Source organism: Netta rufina (assembly GCF_964035555.1).
Source record: "Netta rufina genome assembly, chromosome: 3".
Taxonomy (NCBI): domain Eukaryota; kingdom Metazoa; phylum Chordata; class Aves; order Anseriformes; family Anatidae; genus Netta; species Netta rufina.
The window spans coordinates 57,891,889-57,915,741 of NC_140125.1; the positions used below are offsets into that span (position 1 = coordinate 57,891,889).

The 23,853-nt window shown below is 39.2% G+C and overlaps 2 protein-coding genes across 2 annotated transcripts in view; one reads left to right on the forward strand and one right to left on the reverse strand.

The window, feature by feature from the left end:
* On the forward strand, nt 1–11,967 carry FUCA2 (alpha-L-fucosidase 2). The gene is made up of 7 exons (XM_084284600.1): nt 1–207; nt 2,526–2,713; nt 4,228–4,567; nt 5,212–5,422; nt 7,323–7,513; nt 8,407–8,515; nt 9,942–11,967. Exons 1-7 carry the CDS (start codon nt 17–19, stop codon nt 10,080–10,082), a joined length of 1,371 nt encoding a protein of 456 aa, XP_084140726.1. The 5' UTR covers nt 1–16; the 3' UTR covers nt 10,083–11,967.
* Nucleotides 11,629–23,853, reverse strand: part of PEX3 (peroxisomal biogenesis factor 3) — a 19,686-nt gene continuing 7,461 nt past the window's right edge. The window contains exons 3-12 of the mRNA XM_084284601.1: nt 23,696–23,777; nt 19,362–19,405; nt 17,826–17,950; nt 16,058–16,124; nt 15,901–15,955; nt 15,486–15,642; nt 14,494–14,564; nt 13,649–13,771; nt 12,401–12,497; nt 11,629–11,964 (exon numbers count right to left, since the gene is read on the reverse strand). Of these exons, the coding sequence (XP_084140727.1) occupies nt 11,881–11,964; nt 12,401–12,497; nt 13,649–13,771; nt 14,494–14,564; nt 15,486–15,642; nt 15,901–15,955; nt 16,058–16,124; nt 17,826–17,950; nt 19,362–19,405; nt 23,696–23,777 (905 nt within the window). The 3' untranslated portion in view covers nt 11,629–11,880. The remainder of the gene's footprint in view (nt 11,965–12,400; nt 12,498–13,648; nt 13,772–14,493; nt 14,565–15,485; nt 15,643–15,900; nt 15,956–16,057; nt 16,125–17,825; nt 17,951–19,361; nt 19,406–23,695; nt 23,778–23,853) is intronic.

Genomic DNA, 23,853 nt, shown 5'->3' on the forward strand with positions numbered 1-23,853 from the left:
GCCGCCTGCCGCCGCCATGTCCGCCCCGCTGGGGCTGCTGCTGCTGCTGGGGCTGCCCGGGCTGCTGGGGGGGCGGCCCCGCTACGAGCCCACCTGGGGCTCGCTGGACGCCCGGCCGCTGCCCGCCTGGTTTGACGAGGCGAAATTCGGCGTCTTCATCCACTGGGGCGTGTTCTCGGTGCCCAGCTTCGGCAGCGAGTGGTTCTGGTGAGCTCCCCGCCTCGCCCTCGCCCCCCGCCCCCGAAATGGCGGCCCCCGGGGAGCAGCGCTTCGGGGACGGGGGTCGCAGCCCAAGGGGGTTGTACCCCAGGTGGGGTCGAGCAGAGAGACCTCGGGCTTCGTGGCCCTGGTTAAGGAGGAGAATGAGGCTGGTACACACGGCCAGGTGTGCGTGCAGCCCTGGCACTGCTGAGCGGGTGGGCTAACGGCAGCCACCCGGTGAGCAGGGGGACCTGAGCTGGAGGGTGCTCGTCAAGGAGATAAAGCAGCAGAGGGAGACTGCTCAGGTGCCACAGTGAAGGGTCAGAAGGAGCAGGTTGCCCCAGGATCTGTGCGGGACAGGTGTTATAGATCCCACAGCCTCAGAGAGAGGGTTTCGAGCAGCCCCTGTGAAGCCCGTCACTCCCCACATTGCCTCCCTTGCTTGGCACGCTGCCTGCTGCTTTCCTCTGCACCTTTTGTGCTGGTTTTATTTGGTATTATTAAGCACTGCTCTCCACTTAACCTAAAGCCCAGATCCTTCAAATAATTATAGTTAAAAGGCTGGATGAAACCTTGGGTTTGTTGAGTGCTCGCTGGCTCAGGCCCTTTGGCTGTGGCCATTTGTTTTGCCACCTTCTTTCCCTTCTCTACTAAATGCTTCCTGTAGGACTTGGAACGAGGCGCCCTGCATCATGTACAGCGTGAAGGTTAACAGCTCTCCAGCAGAGCTACCGGAAAGTTTAAATGCAACAATCGTAAAACGAATCAACTTCCGTGTAAGCAAACCACTGTTTTTTGAAGGCAGTATTTGGCTTCATCTTTACAGAGTTATGTTTAAGGATACCAGGAGTTTTTTAATGTATGCTCTATTTACGAAGTAACGACTCTGTGGGGCAAAAAAAAAAAAAGCTAGGTTTTGGATCAAGCCTTACTCTGAGTGCTGTGCTCCCAGAGTAGGATTCATACACAGATTCAGGCTCAAGTATTAATTTTCTGTTGTTCTTCTAAAAACAATCCCCGGTTCTTCTTAGTTGATAAAGTTGTTTATGTCCCCGTTGCCTCCCATCCTTAGGTATGTATAGGTGTGGAGCTGCTTCAGGGCCTTCTGGCAGCATGCACAGTCAGGTGGCTGAGGTCCTTTGCTGACAGCTTCAAAGGGAAGGTCAAAAACCCCTATGGTCACCCACTCTGCCTTCTTCCCTTCAGAGCTGCACAGCCGTGGTCTGTACGGTTCTAAAACATAATCCTGCCAGAGCACAAGTGTTCATGTTGTTAGCCAGCTGTTGACAAATTAAAAGAAGGAAGGATGTTACCTCTCTTTATGCAATTACATACTTTAAAATCAGAGTTTTTTTTTTTTTTTTTTCAGGTTCTCGCATGAAGGAAGACTGTCACGGCCTCTTTTTTTTTTTTCTTTTTCTTTTTTTTTGTTTTTTTTTGTTTTTTTCCCCTCATTGGCTGCTAGAGATTGCTTGCTTATGCTGAAGTCTGTTTGGGAAGGTTACAACAAGTTCCGTGCAGCTGCTGTGGTCATGCAAAGCTGAGGTCAGAGACCAGCTCAGGACAGGAGAGAGAAGCACATTTCAGACATTCAGATTCTGTTCTTCTTTTTTTTTTTTTTTCCCTTTTATTTTTTTTCTTTCCTTTTTTTCTTCCTCTTTTTTTCCTTTGTTTTTTTCTTTTTTATTCCTTTTTTTTTTTTTTTTCCTTCATTTTCAAACTGTATTCATGTATGCCTTAATTTGCCAACAGGAGCTTTGCTGCTTGGCTTAATTCACAGGAAGGTGAATGCTTTCAAACCCTTTTCCCCTAAATATTAGCAATCACAACATATATTGTGAGAAGGCTTCCAGCAATAAGGCTGTTCATTCTGTAAGGACTGTTGCATGCTGTCTTTGGAATCCCTTTTTCATTTCTAGGGGAGAGAGCGAAAGAGCAGTCCGAAAAAGAAATAGTGCTCTATTGGCAGTTTATGAGCTCTGCCCATGGTGAGGGTGAGAGCCCACCTTCAGGCCACAGAGCAGCTCCAAACCTTGTTGTGTAAGGGAACAGTTGGAGTAGTGACATTGCTGGATGAGGACTTAACACGTGAAATTCTGGGACCTTTCCAAAGTGAAATGAGTAAAGGAAGCAGAGCATGGGGAAAGAGGACAGAGAAAAGGAAGTCTTTTATTAGCAATACTGCTAGGTTCTGAAGCAATTTTATTTGGTTGCCAGTGTCATGTGCTACTCAGCATGAACACACGTAAGAGCTGATCATTTCAGTTCTGCCTTCTTTGTCTAAAACATCACCAGCATATGTGGTTTTTATCTGTATTTTGTAGGTGGTACTGGCAGAAGGAAAAGAGAGAGCCCTATGTGAAATTTATGGAGGCAAACTACCCACCTGGGTTCAGTTACGAAGATTTTGGGCCAATGTTTACAGCAGAATTCTTTGATCCCAACCAGTGGGCAGATATTCTGCAGGCTTCAGGTGCAAAATATGTGGTCCTAACTTCAAAACATCATGAAGGTAAGTGGAAAGCTTGTGAATGTTAGCAATTGTTGCATTTCTGTTAACTGAAGAAAAATCCCCCTGACTTCCTGGCCTACTAGGAGAGAGAGAAAGAGAAAGCTACAGTTACCTGCCCTGACCAAGCCATGAGTTTAAAAATGCCTAGGAAATGTATGCATTTTCCTGACTCTAACACACAAAGCTATGGTATGGTCATGAGGCTTGCATAGAAGGAAGAATAGAATGTGCCCTGTTTCTCTTCTTATAGGTAAGACTGTCTGAAGTGGTGGGGTCAAGTAGGGTCAGCTTCTAGATGAGTTAATTTCTGATTGTTGTGTAATTTATTGCTCAAGCAAGCACAAAAGTGCATCCTGCACTGTTTCATGTACAGAGAGCTGCTGTGTACAGGCAGTTAACTAGCTTTGTGGGTTTCCCCAGGGAATTCAGCAGTATGTTCCAAGAGTCAAGATACTCTGCAGAGAAAAGTAAAGAAAAGGAAGTGGTTAGAAGGCAACATAATATCGAAGAAAAGTGTAAAATACTAAGCAGCAATATGACAGTGCATTTAGTGAATGTGTTTGGGGAGATGTGGGCTCAGCTAGTAACGTGTGAATTTTAATTCCATCTCTGACAAACAAAATCCTGATCCTGATGATGAGAGTGGCGTAATTTCCACTGACTTCAAAAGAACCAAGATTCATTTAGTCTGTCCTGTAGCCTTGGGCATGAATTTTTAGCTTGTTTATCTTTGGTTGATATGATTACACATTTCCAGTTCACAAAAATACTGCAAGATTTATTAGGCAATAAGCGTGAAGGTGAGAGCAGAGCTCCTCTGACAGTGGCTTAAGTCTGCAGCGCAGTAGTACCTGAAGTGCTCAGGCTGGATTGCCAAATGCCTGAAAAGTGAAATCTCTCCTGATACTTAATGCTGATACTTTAAAAGCAGTTTCAGGAGGTTTTGCACTCTGCTTATATACATGTACTGAGCCGTTCTAAATGTCAAGACAAATGACTAGTGAACATTTGCATAAGATGTAAACACAAGGGAGGAACATAACCTGAATGAAAATGATAGCTTGTGTATTTTGCAACAGTGTTTCATCTTCCAGTTGTTGAATGTGTATTCAGAGTTCATATTTACTGCATTGCGTGAAACTCTAGTTGCCTCAGAAGTTGCTGCATTTTTCGTTAATTTAATTGGGACATCTGTATGAGTGAACAGCGAAAGAGGAAGGAATAATTATTCTAAGCAGTCCAGTACTAGAAAATGCACGTTTGTGTATAAAATATATAAATGTATCAGGCATTGTATTCTAATGTTAGGGCTACTGCCACAATGCGTAAACAGATTATAGGCATACTTTATACCATGATAAATAAATAAAAATAATAAATGTACTAATATGGTTATTTATTTATTTATTTATTTATTTATTTGCAACACATTTGTAAAATTACTTCCCAGAAGGAAGAACTGTTATGTCCCCTCTTCTGCTTCTCTTTCTTACCTTTTAATTATCTTTTTGCAGGCTTTACTTTGTGGGGTTCCAAGTATTCTTGGAACTGGAATGCTGTTGATGTGGGACCAAAACGAGATCTTGTGGCTGAACTTGCAACGTCTGTTAGAAACAGGACCGACTTGCGTTTTGGGTTGTATCACTCCTTGTTTGAATGGTTTAATCCTCTCTTCTGTGAAGATGCCACCAACGTCTTCAAGACAAGAAAGTTTCCAACCAGTAAATCATTACCAGAACTCTATGAAATTGTGACCAAGTACCAACCAGAAATAGTTTGGTCTGATGGGGATGGAAATGCACCAGATACTTACTGGAACAGCACTGGCTTTCTAGCTTGGCTGTATAATGACAGGTGTATCATGATGCTATTTTAGCTCCTAATCTGAAATTCTGCTCTGTGTCTAGTTTGTCTCGTTTTCTGTGTATTTTGTGGAACCTGTTACCTCTACTTATGGGGACTTCATTAAATCTTAATTTTCTTGAAACTCAGTGTGCCAGGAGTCCAGGTCTTCCCTAAAACTATTGAAGCTTACTTTAGAAAAGGACTTTCATACTATTTTTTTTTTTTAAACCATGTTTGCAAGTTCATCAGTTAAGATGGCAATGGTTATTCTATCTAATCATTTTCTTTCCTAAGTATTGTCTGCTGCATAGGCAAACAGGATAGGGGGATAATTTGAGAATAGGGTGCATTGTTGTCAACACACCCCAAATATCTGGCAGTGGATATGAAGAGCAGACTGCTTTCTGGCAGGCCTTCTATGAAAGTCTGCAGCATATTTCCCCAACAATGCCAAGCTGGACTTTCTACTAGAAAAGGATGAGAATTGGATTCCTGAAATTGCACTTAAACTAATAGTAATGAATTAATAGTGCAGAAGTCATCAGAATGTTAGTTTCTGGGAGGGACGTGGTGGGTGGTGGGGAGAGATGATGCTAGCTGTGACTGTAATTTCTAGAATAAAAATCATAAACTTAAGCATTCCTTGCTTTCAGCCCAGTTCGGGACACCGTTGTGACCAATGACCGCTGGGGACTCGGCAGCATCTGTAAGCACGGTGGCTTCTACACGTGCAGTGACCGATACAACCCCGGACACCTTCTGCCTCACAAGTGGGAGAACTGCATGACCATTGACAGGTGGTCATGGGGGTACAGGAGGAACGCGAAACTCGACGATTACTTCACAATTGAGGAACTGGTGAAGGTACGGTGGGGCAAAGGAGTTGCCTCCAACTCCTGGTTATTGTGCTAGACTGTACATTTCAATTATACATCTGTTTTAATGAAAATTATTAATTAAATAATGAAACAATGAAATAATTTTGTTCATTTGCAGCCTAACAATGGCAGCATGGAATAGCTGTGTAATTCTTACTAATGTTATAGAAAACACTGTGAAAAATACTAGCTAGTAAAAATTCAGTCAGTTTCTTACAAGCTATTCTCTGTGTGAGGAACTGGTCACAGACTGATCTGGATAATCATTGTTCTAGGATTTTTTTCTAGTAACTGCACTTCTGAGTTGACAAGAAGCAAACAGCTGCAGTTTCACAGAGACTCCTGTTTGAAGGCTATGTTTTTTCCCCCTTCTAGCTAGAAATGTTTTATAACTCAACAGTCTTTCACCTGGTAGCTAGAAACTTGCCTTCCATTCTACTTCATATTTAAAAAAAAAGAAAAAATGAAAACAAAAAACTCCCAGACACATAGATAGCCCGTGTTAATGGAAAATTGATTCCATTAGCTAGTCTAAGGTATTAAAAAAGAAGATTTGAAGCTTGGAAAAACTGAATGAAAGGAAGACTTAACTTTCAGATAAAATGCATTTAATTGGAAAACTCAGCTAGTGAAGAGGAAGACTGTTGTTGCTTAATCCAAATCTGTCCTTTGTATTGTCTTTGCAAAAGATAATTTCAAACTGAAGTAACCTTTCTTCAGAGGAGGAGGTCTTAAATTCATTCAATAGCTTGTCTCCAGTTGTCTGTTCCTCAGACTTGTGTATCTCAGGCTGATCTCTGGAGGCCAGTGTGGATGGAAACACATTTATGGACTTCCTAGAAGGATCATCAATCTATTTGCAGATTGTTAAGTTTATAGTATGGCACTAGCGTAGACTCGGTGAACATGTGATCTTAAGAAGATGAGATTAAAAAAAAGTATTAGTAAAATTGCCTGCCTCCTCTTGTTTAAGTTGCTTCATGGATTAATAGGTCTGGGAAAAGCTGTGCTCCTGGATGAATGAACCCTTTGAAAATCTAGATTAGGTGTAGGATTTTTTTTATTGCTACCATGTGCACAGACATGAAAACACATTCAATCTTCCATCCCCTTTTCCATCCTCTTCCATCCCACTCTTAATAGTAGGAACACTTCATTTGAATCCCAGTCTGTGCATTGTGTGTTATAGAAATAGTTATGTACAATGTGAGTTTTACAGGCACTAAGGTCTATGACTACTGTGCATAAAAATGAACACCCATTCTGTCACTGGCTCCATTTGCAAAAGGTAGACTACTAGGTAGATCCTAATAGTACTCTCAGAGACGAGATTTATTCTTTTCTACATAAATTATTGAGACTGCTTCATTTTCTTCTGAATATTTTATGAAAAATACTAAACATGTAGAGCTTCATAGTGTTTTACAGATGTCCCCGTAAAACAGGGAAAGCATCACACAGAGGAAAAGTATGAAATTGCTTTTCCCACCTTCAGTCAAAAGTGAAGTGGCATCTACTAGCCCTGTTTTCCTCTCATGCAGAGAAATAATCCTCTGCCTGTTCTATGGAGAAATTTCTCATGAAATTGAGAAGTCAAAATGTTAAAAAGTTGTAGGATCTGATTCTAATGTAGATTCAGTCAGACATACTGGTGTGAAAATGTAGTTGGGGCTACTTCCTGCCACGCAAATTGACAGCAGAGCTTTGTTTTATGGGAGCTTCAATTTTGTCTTGGCTGTTGGGATGGCATCCAAAGCCTGAGCACGCAGCAGTAATGCACCTAGCCCAATCCATCATTCTGAAGGAGCACACCAGGCTTTAGTAAGAACTTCAAATTTAATTTGCCGTGACCATATGTTCTGTGTATGTGTTTAAAAACATTTCAGCAACTTGTAGAAACAGTGTCTTGTGGAGGAAATCTCCTGATGAATATTGGGCCCACTCACGACGGTCGCATCGCTGTTATATTTGAGGAACGCCTGAGGCAAATGGGTGCCTGGCTGAAAGTCAATGGAGAAGCCATCTATGGAACAAAGCCGTGGAGAGCACAGAACGACACGGTCACACCAGGCGTATGGTAAGGCCACTGAACCAATATACAGGCTGTGTACAGCGGTGTGTGAGGAAATTATTGAATTCTTCATGGTGTGATACTACGGAAAGCACCAGCTTGCTTTGTGTGCTCTGAAGAAATGAACCCTTTTGTCTATTTAAGAAACTGCATGGAAGTGTGTATAAAAATGTAGGTGGACAGTGGGTGTCTGAGAATGTACTAATGGGATGATGCCAAGGCTGAAGGGATGGTTGCAAGAGTTTCCTTAATGATCTTGTGCTTATTAGTGGAGCTGGCAGCAGAAACAACAAAAAATAGTAAATAAAATATCCAGACACGTAAAACTGCTATGAGGTGGTGTTTATCTGTATAATAGGAATGCTTTATCTTTAGAGAGGAGAGAAAGAAACTAGAGATCTAGAAAACTAGAAGAATATATTTCTTTTTAAGGTAAAAACGCACAGGAAAATAATAGCAATTGTTTGGTCAGTGAAAAGCTCAGCCAGCCTCTGAGCTCTGCTGTGCCTTTGTGCTTCCTAGCTGTTACAGCTCCGTCGCGATCCATGAGGCTTTTGTTCTGACCCTCTTCTCTGCCTCACTTGGCTTTCTTTAGTCCTGCTCCAAGCAGAATTATAAAAGCTTGCTAAAGTTACTAGAGTGTTTACTTCTAACCTAGAACGTTTACTTCTAAATAAACTTTTTGAATAACCTCTATTACCTCTAGTTTGTCCGAATATATTTTCAAAGAAAAGTACTTTAATAAACTGTATAGACTGTATGAAGTGGAAGTTATGCATGTGAAAATGTAATTAACGCTGACTTTGCGAATCTTTTTTTTCCAGTCTTGAAAGAATGATATAGATTGCTTCAGAAAATTTACAAGACTGAAATATGTTTCTGTTCCCCATTTCCAACAGGTACACATTCAGACCTACAGAAGGCAAAGTTAATGCCATCTTCCTTAACTGGCCAATCTCTGGGGCTCTGGAACTTGGTGAGCCACAGGCTAAGCTTGGGGAAACACAGGTAAAAAGACTCTTCGTACCCTGTGTTTAGAACTGTGAGGGTTTTTTTTTAACATGTTACAAGGAATGAACATGCTCTGAAGGGATGTGGAAAACAACTCCAGGATTTGTCATGTTCCATCAGTGTTTATTTTAGTTTCTGGCATCTTTGGGAATGCATACAGAGTACTTTGGAAGAGACCCAGCAAAATGTTATTTTTTTGTTCTGGGACCTTCCTTGTCATAGTCGTCCCAGTGGGATGTTTCTTCTTAAAGTCAAACCGAGTTGTTGCTGGGATATATTTTAGCTTTCAAACTAAGGATCATAAAAAGAGGCCAAGTAGCGGGAAAGCAACAGAGCCACCTCTTGTTTCCGCTGTAGAATCTATCCCAGGATGACCTTTCTTTATAAATGCGCACCCTCATGCTCCTGTAATTGCTGTAATGGTCCAGTAGTTTCACGTGAAAGCCTTGCACAAAGGGAACGCACACAGAGGTTTGGGTTGCCTGGGAGTGTAAAACGGTTACTGGATGTGACTCTAAATGTGCACTTCAGAGCAAGCAGGGGTCAGAAGCTGAGGATGCTGATACCACACCTCCAAGTAGCCTGACCCATTAGAATCAGAATTATAGAGCAGAACACACGGTGCTCAGGACTTAATATCCACGCTACTGCACTTAAAGGCTTTGCTTTGGCTTAGGTCAGTTCTGGTCTCATGCGGTCGATGTCCACTAGCTGTTGAAATGCATGGTGTTTTTCTGGACTGTGGCTTCTTGTATAGTGTCATCTGAAAAAATATCTCATTTTTAGTGAGGTGGCTCTGTGAGGTGAAGAGTCTCACTTCAAAAGCACTCCAACCATCATGTAGAATACAAATGTAGATGTATCTTGAATTTCAGAGAGGCGTCTGGACTATCTGTGCACAAAAGAATCATGTTCCTCAGGGGCAGAGACATTTTCAACTGTTTCCTTAAGCTGCTCCACTATTTTTAGCGTTTCATACTAGCTAGCGTACAAGTCTCCCTGCAAAACATTGTTTTTAGCGGGGCAGGTTCTTCAGTCAGCTTTGGAATTTCTGGCTGCACTCTGTAAGAAATGTTGATGCTTATTCACAACTACAAGCTCCGCCATAGGAAGCAGGCATTTCACAACCTACCCACCTGCTGAGACCCAAATCCCATCCCAGATACTCCTGACAAAGATTTATGTACCTCCTACAGACCCGAGTACTGATTTAGACAAAACATCACTAGCTTTATTACTTACATACCTACTTCACAAATCTTTTTCCTTTACTTCTATTCATTGTGTTACATTAATTTGGTTGTTAAAAGCATTTATGGATAATCAAATAGTAGCGATGGAAGAATGCCTCCCCTGATGAAAATGCAATTATATGCACTTTAAAACTCCATTGTTCTAATTGTCCTGTTGGCTTCTATTTCAGGTGAAGCTTGTTGGCTACAAGGAGCCACTGAAATGGATTGCATTAGGAGAAAAGGGAATGATGATAGCTCTACCTCAGTTAACGCTTAAGCAACTGCCATGTCAGTGGGGCTGGACCTTGCAACTGACTGACGTAAAGTGAGCCGTACCTTGGAGCCTTAGATAGTAGGGTTTGTTTGTTTTTTCCTGCCCATCTTCTTCACTGCACTGTTTAATTCCTATTTGCTTGACTACCTTTATAAAAAAAAAAAAAGTTTTAAAGGGTGGAATTAAATGAACCTCAAATGAAATCCAGCACTAGATTGTTATATCTGTGTACAACTTGCTTCTTTGAACTTGTGTGACTAACTGAGCATCTACCTTGCCAAGGAGCTGGACAGAAAAAAAAAAAAAAGCAGAGGTCAAGTTGAAAGGAAGGGAAGAATAGGGGCAGTAGATTTTTTTTTTTAAAGCCATGAGAAAACAAAAGCTAGATCAAGCTTATAGTCAAGAGATCAGACAACTGCACACGTATGTTTGTTGTATACCTTCTTTAATGAAAGAAATTTTAACTTCCACAAACCTGCATTGTGAAAACCTGTCAGTTCTAGAGAAAAGAATGAATTTCCCCATTGTGTGCTACAACCAGCAGCTGGTAGTTTCAGGTGAGACGGATAATGCATCTACAAAAACCATCTTATAAAGGTGAGGAATTCATTACCAGTGCATGGAGGCAATGCATATGTACATTTCTTCATCATGAGAATCACTCATTTTTACACACTCCTACCTTTGAGTAATTCTGTCTATTTTTTTGTTTTGTATGATTTCATAGGTTAAGGCTGACTCCTGTTTACAACCATTGTTTTTACAGTTACCAGGGTGCCTTCTGTGGACTACTAAACAATCAAAACCCCCATATATTTCAACAATTTTTTTTTTTTTTTGAGAAATAATGAGGAGTTGCTAGGAATCCTCAGCTTTGGCAGGAAGACAGCAGCTTAAGCAGAGGGTGGATTGTGTCCAATTTGAAAAATTCCCAAATGCATCATGTGTCAGGATTAGTAATTGTAGACCTGCAATGTGAGGTTTGCAAAAAGGGGGAGATACAGGACAACAAAAAGCATGAGTAGTTTTAATGTAGACTTTTTTCCCGAGTAACGTTAATAAATGCAGAACTATTACTGTCTTTAAGTAATAGGCCAATAAGGCATTGCCTTTTCTGCTAGTAACGTTATCACACGCACAAATTTTACATTAAAATATTTTATTACAATACAGACAATTGGGCTCAAAATTAATACAAATTAAGCTAAAATATTTACAAGTCAATGTGTACAGTGTAGCTGTTTGAACAGCATAAACAACTTCTAAAAATCCACATTCTTTTAAGTAACAAAGAGAGCACCCCCCACCCCCAGCCTGTTCAAGAGGCATGTGCATCCGTTGGCAAAGGCTTTCTGAAGAATGAGAAACCCTCTGGAATAACACTTGTAAAGTCAAGGAAAGAAGAGTTTTTCTTTACAGAAAGAAAAATCTGGCGGAAGAATAGAAAAGCCGTACTTCATACTGCTATTCTTAGCTCACCGTCATTCGTGTTTTTCCCAAAACCTAACACACCCCAGACAAACAAGTTATTTTTTCTTAAATAACTTGTTGTAACACTGCCACCAGATGCCTTCCAGATGCAATAAAAATAATCAAATGAATTATGCAAGAGTTTAACAACTTTTAATAGAAAAGTCTTTACATACAATGATTCTTTCAACAAGAATATTTTTAATGGGTGTTTGAAACAGAATTCTATTAGATAGAACAAATACGGGCTCGCTCTCAGTTTTTTCAGTATGTTCTTTCTGCTGGTCTACCACTCCTACACCATTATAAAATTAACCCAAATCTCATCAGTAGTCACACGGGTTGTGTTATAAATACATGATCTATTCCTATTAGTGTGCAGCTCATTTCTCTAGTTGCTGAGGGGTACTAAAAGCTTCGTAAACATTAGCAGCAAAATCTTTCACTTGTTCCATCATCAACAGGTCCTGGAAGAAATTTAAGGAATGAATTTGCTTAATCAAAAACACACCCACCACTTAATCAAAAGCACACAGCCATCTCTCTGGTTTTGCTGCAGTGCATGATTGCACTCATCATGAGAAAAGCACCTGGCACTCCCACAGAGATCTAACTCAAATTTCTTGCATTAGAAAGGTTGATAAAGAGAACTCCAAATAGAACCAAGTTGAGACCTTTTTCTGCTTCTGCACGGTTTAGTGCAAAGAAGAGATTGCATGGGAAAAAAAGAAACATCTTTTTGGAAGATACAACTTTTTGTAAAGTTTAAGTTATGCCAGTTTCTACTTTTTTTTTTTCCTCTAAACCATTGAAATTAAACAAAACGTGGTATGTCACCTAAAAAGAAACGTACAAAATCTCAAGATTTTATTTGGGATATTTTAAATAAAGTAAGATTTTTACCTGAACAAAGTGACTGGGTGTTTCACTGCATACTGAATGGATCTGTCCATTTATTATTGGAATTATCTTGGCTAAAGGAAGACTGACACTGGAAAGACTAGAAGAGAACAAAAAATAATGATTTCGACCCGCTCTGATATCTGTAAAACTACTAAACAGTGAATACTACTATTCTAAATAATGACTACTTCAAAACTAATAGTTGGAAGAACTTAGTTTTGCATAGACCGCAAACTGGAGTATACAAATGAAGGTTTTGTCCCTGTTAAGTCTTTTTCATTGAATACAGAGAACTACCAAAGCAAATTTTATCCTGCCTTTTGGTGTTCCTATTACACAGTTTCACATTTGCATCGCATGCAAGGGAAACATGATTTAGCTGCAGTCTGTGTGTGTTTGTATGTAAACAGTTGTTAGAAATGTCAGTTTCTGATCACACACTTTCAAACTCAAAACCAAGCTTAGGAGAGAGAGCCAACCTAAAGACTTTTGCTTATTCTATGCATTGCAAATAGTCTACATTTAAATACAAACTTATGACTCAAAAGCCATTAGTTATTAAAATAAACATCTATAAGCTAGTTATTATTCAAAGTCTTCATTTTAATATTTTAGAAATTATATTTCTAGGATTGGAACTCAGCTTTCAGATTTCTAACACACTGTTTTAAAACCAACTTCAGAATTAAAGCTACATTGTTACAGTCCTTTGGGAGGAGGCAGAAGATCCTCAATGTTAGATTTTTTTCAGCATACCAGTCAAAAAACAAAAGCTCAGTAGGTACTTATGCTTATACATATTTGGAGAACCACAACAATACCCAGCTTCCTCGAGAACTACAATAATTAACAATCAGAAAGTGGGGCCTATAGAGCTATCTTTCTCGGGAGTACTGCAAGTACTACACCACCAGTGGCATAAGTCCTCCAACCTAGAAAGGCAGTCTGTACAGCACTAGGAAACCCTGGTAAGTGTAGGTCTCCTAATTTCTGTTACACCTGCAAGTAACAGTGGGGAAGTTAACTCAAAAAAATTCTTGCAAGCTCATGGGTGAGAAGAAACATGCCATACTCCTAGCTCTGCTTGACTGAAGTGAGGAGACTGTATTTATTCTTGAACAGCAGGAAACAGAAGTCTTTCCAGCATGAGAACCTCAACAAGGCAAGATAATCACTAGCCCTTTTTAGAATTCACTGTGAGGTTAAAAGAATTACGGTGTAAGAACCACAACAAAAGGAAACATTCACCTATTTACAGAGCCGTTCTGAGACAGGTCCTGTTCTGTAGGTCTGAAAAACTCCGCCATGTTGTCCAGCAGCTGACTGAATCCTCTGTTTAAACACGTGCTCAAAACTGTACTGAAGTCTGGACTGAAAAAGTAAATAAGTGCTGTTTTCATTCCTAGGATTTATTTTTCCAAACTAAAAAATCCTGCAAATCTCAAGAGACTGGCTCCCCAAGGGTCTCCACAACAAACTAGTCAACACTCAAAGACATAAATCTAAAGCATTCCTCACTTCTCTATTTCTTACTAAGCAGTAACATAGAAGGGACCTGTCCTTAAAATGCCCCAGATCTCTTGCAGTTAAATTCTAAGAATGTTTTGGCTCAGTTCACTCCTATTCAATGCTTATCATAAAAGCCTCACTGCAGTAGCTCCTGCAGAAGGATGCATACGACCATTCATTAAACCGTGCATTAAAAACAAATTCTGATAAGCCAAAACTGATGTTCATTTTATCAGAGCAAGTAAATGCAATAAAATTACTACTCAATTTACCCTGGTACAACAGAAGAGAAGTACTCCTCTGTTCCTATGTAAGTACAGAAAACGTGAGGAAGAGATAAGGGGAAAGATGTCCTTGTCATCTTACTAAAGCAGGACTGCTTTTTGTAAATGAATTTCAGAACGCTCAGATTTTGAAAATCCCAGCCTGCGATCAGTGAATATAAATCAATATTTAATGCAACACAGTGGCTGAACGGTCACATTTTGCAAATGAAAGTTCACCAGCTTTTTATATGAAACTGTCTTATATAAACTATAGTTGGGGGGAGGAATTTAATATGCTTAGAGAATATTCCTGTATACCTTTCTAGCATATCTCTAGTTTCATTAAGTAGCTTAATCGTAGCAGTGTCTCTTTCTGTGAGTCCACAGGCCTGGAAAAAGCAAAGACAGATGCTATTTAGTGAGAAATGCATTGGCAACTCTAAGAGTAGAAATAGAATAGTTTTGTACCATGGAATTAAGTCAAGATGAGTGTTAAGTCAAATCTATTTAAAATAAAAGATTTGTGATAGTAAATCAGATTTCTTTATAATTTATGCATGTACACAGACTGATTGCTTTTTTTTTTTGTGTGTGTGTGTGTGGTGTGTTTTTATTGTTTGGTTCTTAGTACTAGCAAGAAATATCAGACTAATCCAGCAGGATGTTTTCTACTTTTGACTACCAAAATTGACATAAACACTGCATGTTAGCATAAGTTAAAGGATAAATGCATGTGGCTACACACTGAAGCCTCAGTTCGTCTTTATACCAGCAATATTACAAATTAAGAACAAGTTTTCACCAATCCATGATGTGGCTGGAGACGAACACCTTCAGAAAATTTTGGAACTTAATGTTACAACTGAGATCAGAGGCACCTTTCCCTTGACTCCAAGACTTCATTTTCCAGCCCAAAGCAACAAAAAAACTCCAGCACACCATCACTTTCTTCCAGCAAAGCTTCTTTCTCAGAGATGCTACAATTGACCACACTCTTTGCTGGTACACAAGTACAAGATAATACAATTTGGCTTAGGGCCACATTGAGCTGCACAATGTTACAGCGTACGTCACAGACTAAAAGCAACTAATCTGGCTATGTTTCTGAGTTCAAAGCTGGCATTCTGAGGAAGACCCTTGTTTTCAATCGAGTCTGAAGAAGGTAAGAGATAAGGACACTTCACTTACAAAGGAGGAGGCACGATCTTTTATCAAAGATACGGTTACCATGGTGCATCTGGAGGACTGTTATGCACCCCTCCCTCTTCAAAATAAACAAACAAAGGCAGGTGAAAAACTGAAGCAAGTACCTGGGTAGCCAAGGGGTTTTCTTCATCTGGCATCAGATAATGACATAAGGGAGAATAAGGTGCGCTCTGATATGAATCTTTATGTTCCACTACTTTCCTGATATCTTTAAGTTTCTGTTCCAGCTCCAGAAGGGAAAGGGCATGCTTAAGGGAAATACTGGAAAGGAAAAAGTGTTAATTTTGCAGCCAACATTGTAATGATGCATTGTTTATCTGCTGATAATACGCTCACAAGTAACAGGACCCCAGTCTGCTAAGTTGGTTTGCAATGTCAGGTTCATAGCCTGCCAAAATCTTTGTCTGAATAAAGTCAGTGGTGCCTTCCTTGGTTTTGATTCTAATACAACTCATTGTTTTGGGAACTGTCATCACAGTAAAGACGAAAAGCTAACCACAGAAAAATACAGACTCTTACCTTCCAAAAACTTTATGCACAGCTTGTTTAACAATAGTTATTAACTCAGTCAGTCCTAGAACAAGAAAAGTGTCAGAATTATTTTAATGTTTCACTCAAGTCTAGAAAAAAGTAGCACTTTGTAAGTGTAGTGGTATATATATAACAAGCATCCTACCATCTCCTAAAAGGTGCTGAATACTTGATAAATATTGCTGCTGAACTTCAGGGGGAGCTAGCGGAGTCTGTGGGGAAAAAAGAAGTTCTGTGACACATCAACAGTAGACAACAACACAAAACCTGCTTCAAACAGGTTACAAACACCTTCCTTAATATTTTAATACCATGTAGCAGATGGATTCCCCCATTATCAATGAAGCTCTAGAAAACAACTATATTTGGTTTCCCTGCTAAAGAGAGGTTCCTTCTTAATCACGCTAGTTTCAAAACAGAATAAGGAGATTAAAAATTTATTCAAATAAAAATTGAGAAAGAAGACATCAAAAATAGATCATGACTTCCCTGTAGTCTTTCAGTTTGCTGTGGCCATCCTTCCAACCACATGTGAATCATCACAGTCAGAAACGTAATGGCCAAGCACTTGCCCATCCACCAACCGTCATTATACTCAGGCAGACCGCAAGGAATAGCAGGACACTTTTCTGAAGATCCAAATGTGCACTTGCAGGCTGTCATATTTGAATTGGGAGACAAGAGTCCCAAAGCATATCCTCTCTCACCAGTTGGAGGCTGTAGCTTCTGATTCACCCTTCCTGCCACCAACCTACAGATCTTTTGAGTACTATGGCATTGCTCTCTTCCGTGCTATAGACATCTCTTCCATTTTGGTATCATGGAAGAATCTTTAAAATCTTTTTTCACTTTTTATTTTTATAGGAAAATTTCTTAAAAAATTGTATTGCAAATAGAATGAGACTCTCCACCATGCTAAGAATTAAACCTGGTGGAATAGGAGATTTAAGCTCAACCCTAACCAAAGCCATAGATATCTCCTGACAGAACAGGAGCTTTCAGGAACTGAGAGAGGATCCTCATTTGCTCCAGCAGAGTGTCTCAGAGTTGATCCTGTGAACCCATTCCTCTACTGGAAAAGTTGCAGAAAGGAAACATTTCTACTCCAGATCCTCTTGACTAAAAAAGTTTTTTGAACTCTGCAAAATGAAACACGACCTCCATCATCTCTGGCCTCCCTAATGAAAGCTTTTCTAAACCCTCAGACCTGCTTTCACATGCTGCTTTTCCTTGACTCTCAGCAAGAGATATCCCAGAGGGGCATATGACAACTAATTAAGATTTACACCCATTATTTTCAGGTGATCTGTTCAACAATTTACAACTTACTCTGCGTATTTACTTACTCTAGGATTTACTGTTATTGAGCAACAGATACAACATGTAAGCAAAACCTCTTCTACCTTGCCTGGCCTCATCAAGAAACATTTAGGTAAATGACCTTTTGCAGTTTAAAAATAGTAAACATTTCTAAGACAATGCTTTTCTTTAACTCTAGAAAAAAAATAACTGGGGGAATTAATGTACAAGCTATGATGAGCTAAGCATTTATACGTACTTGCTTACGTATCTTGGGTCATTCATACAGTATTACTGTTTCAAAAATGACTAATGAAAGCAAAAATTATTTTAGTTTGGCGTTCAGATATGAAAAAGCTTTCTTTAAGCAATACAAATGCAGACAAAAAGGTATTATTTGATATTGCTAGTATTTTGTCAGCAACAGTATCACCAAATCATCCAAATTTAGGAACTGTAACAACTTATCAATATACCTTACTATCAGTAATGCTTTCACATCTTTCACTCTTAGAAAACTCAGTTTCATTCAAGCTATGCCCTTTTTATCTAAATAATTCTTTCACCTCCAAGAATGTGCAATTTCAACTTTTGAAACAAAACAAGAAACTTACTGTGCCATTCTTGCAGACCGCAGCATTATCTAGGTAGATGTAACCACCAATAATATTTAACTGGACTCGCAAAAGAACTACTAGCATACAGGTGCTGTACACCGCTACAATACTTCTTGTGAAACCTTGAAAAGAGACAAAAAAAATACTTCAAAGTCAATGAAAAAAGTCAAGAGGAAGAGTACTCTCCAAGACTCAAGAAGTGCTAATGATTCTTAAATACATAGCAATTTCTCCCATTGGTTGTCATAACATGTATTTTCATAACATGCCCCAAATGCTCATGAGTCTAATATGTACAGGAGCTACAGCTAAAGTGTTGTTCCATTTAAATCCAAGAATTGTAGAATATCCCAAGCTGGAAAGGACTCACAAGGATCATCTAGTTCAGCTCCTGTCTCCACACAGACCACCCAAAAATCAGACTGTGTGTGAGAGCATTGTCCAAACACTTCTTGAACACTGTCAGGGTTGCTGCCATGACCTGGGGGCTCCCTGGGGAGCCTGTTCCAGTGCCCCAAAGTCCTATGTTAATATAATTTAGCATGTTACACAAGTTATTTTGGGAAAAACAAAAAACAAACAAAACAAAAAAAAACACGCTGTACAAGTTGCTCCAGAAGGTGCATCATGTAACAGTGCTGCCAAATCCTCCTTCGTCATAAGGCCACGAAATACACATAGTATGTTAGTCCTCATCATGCAGTCAAGACACAGAAGGCACGACAGCAGTTTCAGAGAAAGAAAAATGTTACCTAAGGCAGAAGCAGATAATATTTACATAAAGAAAACGAAAATGAGCATCAGCTACCAGCCACCAGGTAGCAGAGGATGTGGGGAAGTGACAAATAAATTTGGATGAGTGCTGATTATCAAAGACACAGGGAAAAACGAACCAGATCAAAAGCAGGATCTATAGAGGTGTCGTGACAAGGAGAAGCAAAACTCTAAGGAAGCAAAGAAAACCAGAGAGGCAGTGGTGGTGGTGGGGATAACAAATGGCACTAAGGAAACAGAAGTAGTGAACAAAAAAAATAAAAGCATCTCAGTAATGTTTCACTACATAATTATCTGACTTCACTCTTATTGCTTCCCTTCCACTGCTTTCACCAGCCAGTACATAAAATGATGAATGATAGGGTTCATAACCACCACAGCAGTGGTTATCTCAAACGGGCTCAAAAAGAGAATATCACTGGCCATATAACGGCTGGTCTGCATTTCTGGGAGGTGTGATTTTTCTGTGGTGGTACAGAAAGCCTGCACAAAGTTCTGTTGAGCAGGGTAACATGAGAGCCAATAAGATTCTTCAAGGTGTTTTTTGAGCATCTGATTTCCCTGGGGGATATGAAAAAAAATCCTTAATGAGGAGCTTTGGCAGAGCATGGAGGAGTTTGCTACGTAGTATGCTACATTATCTTCATATCTACTGAAAGGACAACTCACTGTAGTGTGAAGTGCGCATTTTAAAGGGTATAAAAGATTTTAAAATTTATATTAGATATTATGTAGATGTAATCTTTTATTTACACTTACTTATTATCTTTAAATCCTCCCATATTTCTAACTTGTTTGCTGGCCTGTGGGAAAAATAAATGCAAATATTAGCCATTGTATATTTTACTTGGAAATTAATAAACATTAACTAAAACTGTAGTGCTCTAAGGCAAGTTCATTTAACTATTATAATTATTCACATCAGATTACACCTACATTGATCTGCCTCATTCAAGAAAACAGTACATAAACTATGCATTACGAAGTCACAGGAAAAAATTTCACATTTCAATGTGTAAGTATAGTGTTTATTGATACCGATGACATACAGTTATATTACCAATTTTGAGTTCCTACACTAAGCAGTTAGAAAAAGCCCACTGATGGTACAAAGCAGTAAGTCTTTTCTGGGGCATTGATCCTGGGTATATTTAACACAAACCTCAGCTCAGTAGGTATGCCCAGGTAATCTACTTGTGCATAAACAGCACAGGATCAGAATTTCTATCCTACCTTCTTACAGGATTTACCATTCCCTGGCTTTCTATTAAAGTTCAGACTTGATAATCTAAAAACAAATAGATCATGACCATCTGTGGAAAAGGAGTCTTGCACCATCCACATAAATTGTTTGTCCTTTTCTTTTGAAAAACATCTACCTTTTTGACCTGACTGATTCCTAAGACTATATATATTCTGCAGTCAAAAAGCAAGACCGCAGATTGTACAGAATTAAAGAATATCCAGAGTTGGAAGGGATTCACAGGGATCGTTGAGTCCAGCTCCTAGCTCCACACAGGACCACCCAAAAAGCAAACCCTATGGCTGAGGGCGTTGTCCAAATGTTTTGCTGTGACCACTGCCCTGGGGAGCCTGTCCCAGTGCCTGACCACCCTCTGGGTGCAGAACCTTTCCCTAACCCCCAGCCTGACCCTCCCCTGTCCCAGCTCCATGCCGTTCCCTCAGGTCCTGTCGCTGTCCCCAGAGAGCAGAGCTCAGCGCCTGCCCCTCCGCTCCCCTCGTGAGGGAGCTGCAGGCCGCCATGAGGCCTCCCCTCAGCCTGCTCTGCTCTGGGCTGAGCAAACCAAGGGCCCTCAGCTGCTCCTCATGTCTTGCCCTCTAGACCCTCCACCATCTTTGTAGCCCTCCTTTGGAGGCTCTCTAATAGTTTTATGACCTTGTTGTCTTTTCATGCCCAAACCTGCACACAGCGCTCGAGGTGAGGCCACACCAGCGCAGAGCAGAGCAGGACAACCCCTTCCCTCGACCAGCCGGCTGTGCTGTGCTCAGTGCACCCAAGGATGTGGTTGTGCCTTTTGGCTGCCAGGGCACACTGCTGGGTCATGTTCAACTTGGTGTCAACCAGAACCCCCAGATCCCTTTCTGTGGGGCTGCTCTCCAGCCTCCTGTCCCCTACTCTGTGTGTATAAAGACATCTGAACCACCTAAGTTACTTAAAACTACTAACCAGATGCAATTTTAACAATACAGCAGCAGTAGCAGAGGTAAGAGCAAGCTAACCATCCAAGAAATTTAATCAACCATTCCCTTCCGTTAAGCACTGTTAGTAAAGAATGGCTACTGTATCTCTATTGTGGAGGAAACAATTTCTGAAAGTAATTTAGGAAAACATTTGGTAATTTCTTGGGATCAGAAGTAGTATTTAAATATTTAGCACAGATGGTTCAGAATAGCCTGTGCTTAGATTTTACAGTAACATAATTTATTAAAAGAACACACTTTTCATTAGAAATCATTTCTCCTTACAGGCCCAGTTAACCACGAAGGAATGTTTTTATCTTTCTGAAACAAACACATGCACTTCGGCACTAGTTTGCCCATTATATCACTTATGTAAACAATTAATTTTTAAACTCATTGCTATCAAATAATGCAAATGAACAGGTATTATAAACTATTAAACCTATTAAAGCACTATTAAACTCCAGAAAGCAGAGAGAGATTTAAAGAAGATAGCTAGAAGAGATACAAGAAGGATCCATAGCACATACAAGGACAGTTTACACACCTTACATTATGCAAGCAAAGTCAACAGTTTTAAAAGCCATTCAAAAGCCAAACGAAGAGTTAAAAAAAAAAAAAAAAAAAAAAAAAAAAAGAAAAAAGAGAAGATACAGTAATACTTCTGTAGGTGAAACACATGACAGGACTCAAAACTACACCTTTTGCTTTTAAGTGGTAAGTTTTCCATGCCAATTGAAGCAAGACAAAGAAGCCAATACGTCAACATCAGCCAACTACATTTCCAACCATTATGTCAAAACACAGAGCTCATGCTTACAAAGTTTCTCCTCACAACATAAGGCAACAACCAGGTAACAGCTTAATACTGTGAGTATTAAGCCTAACAATGGAACCAGATATTTTAGTCTTCATTTGCTGCAACTTACTAATACTCAGCTGCTACTCAACTTTTATTTCACATTTCTTTATTTGGAAAACCATTATCGGCTACAGAAGCAAGGCAGAAAGTAATGCAAAACTAAACTAGAGGTTTAGAACAAAGTTTAGGCTGAATAAGTGGGAGATAGGTAACACCTGCAGGACTACAGCAGCAACTGCTTCACCTGATCTCACTCAATCACATTGCTTTAAGAAGAGGAGGACAGACAGAGCAAGAACATCAGTGGTCTTGTGTGGTGCTTCCTGTTTAAAAGTTTCTTTGGAAGACTGACAACATCCAACTTAACCCTAGCCATACCAAATTACTAAAGCAATGTAAAAAGGATTTAAATTTAAGAACTGAAAAGAATTCAAGATAAAGCAGTTGATTTAAGGAAGAACATAGTAACATAATAACATCTTCTCATAGATAATATAACAAAGAGACTGTATCTTCAGAGACATTAAGAAAGGTAAAACTCCCCATCTACCCTTTTATATATTGACTGACACTGGAAGGGAACCCTTTGATTCATCTTCTGAAATCAAAGTGGAAAGAAAACAAACCTATACCTTCATGTGCAACACAAGAAAGCTCCTTGAAAGACTGACTTTAAAGCTAATTCTGAAGCCTTGTTTCATTCAAACTCTTCTCAGATCAAAAAGGGTAAGCATCTATTTAAAACTTTCTAAGTGTAAGTCAAAAAAAAAGGAAGCATTAAGACACAAACTCTACTCTAAGATAGACTCTAAATGGATGCCCATGCTTACAGAATACTCATGACCTCAGCTGCATGTATTATTGGAATTCAGAAATACGTCACTGTACCTGTAAACTGCTCCAACTAGTCAAACAAGTCAGAGATAACAGATATATTTTGATAAAAGAACATATGCTACAAAAAATAAACTAAGCCATTACTTGTCTTTACCATGGAACAATGGACTACAAGCATTTGTAGAATATTTTGTTGTACAGTCCAGAAGACAAATTTGATCATCCACATTTCTTGTTCATTCAGGTTAATTTTTTATTAAGTAAAATTCTTATTTTGGCAAACATATTAAATGTTCCATAGAAGCTAACTTTTTTTCCGATTTCTTGCTGTTTGGGATAAATAATCCTCAATTACAGTAGCCAGTTCCCAGATCCACTATTACAAAAACATGACGTAGGCTATAACTCCTATATTAAATATCACATTCTGTTTATTATAAGAGATTTTTTTGACTGAAAAAAGACAATGATAGGACAGGTAATTTATTAAATGCTGGACAGATTAAGTTAAAGCTATATAAATAAGTTAGTGGGATGTAAACTGAAAAGACAGCCTTGAGTGAGTCAGAAACCCTGTGTTAACTTCCTACATAACACTTCTACTCCTTGCTAAATGCCAAGCAGTTTTTAAGGTATGCTATTATGCATTTTATGTATTTAAAAAATATGCCATTTGTTCTTGCAGTTATAATGAGAATAAAGGTGTTTTCTGACAGGGAGACATTTGTCGTAAGTTATGACATGCCCCTTTTGCTTCTTATAGCTCAATTCCATTTGTAAACTCATTTTGGGTACTTTCCACTACCATTCAACATGTCTGACCTCGATGAGATTACATAAACATTTTTACAAACGCAACAACAACTTGGTCAAGATACAGTTTAAGAGAAGACTAGATACTTTAAGTACTTTATCTATCCTAAACAAACTCAACAAAAACCATGGCTCCCATTGCAGCATCTTAAAGTAACAATTATTTCCAGTAATGTTTGTAGAATGCCAACCATACCTGTCAAACTATATCTAACAAGACACAAAATATTTATGTGGTAATTTCAAAATACTTTAAGTGATTCAGTGGGACACAAAAACAAAATGCTTGACTCTCTCTACATTATAAATACATAATTTGAAAAAAAAAAATATCTTGTGATCAAAACAAGTTATATTTAACACAATGAAACAGTCTTACCTATTTTTAAGAAGAGATGTGAGACTTTCAGAATTTAATTGATGCATTAAGGTATCCCTCAGTGTTGGGAGCATTGACAGCACTGTTATTAAATAAAAAAATACAAAAAAACAAACCAAAATCTGTCAACATAAAAAAAAATCATAAATACATACCCC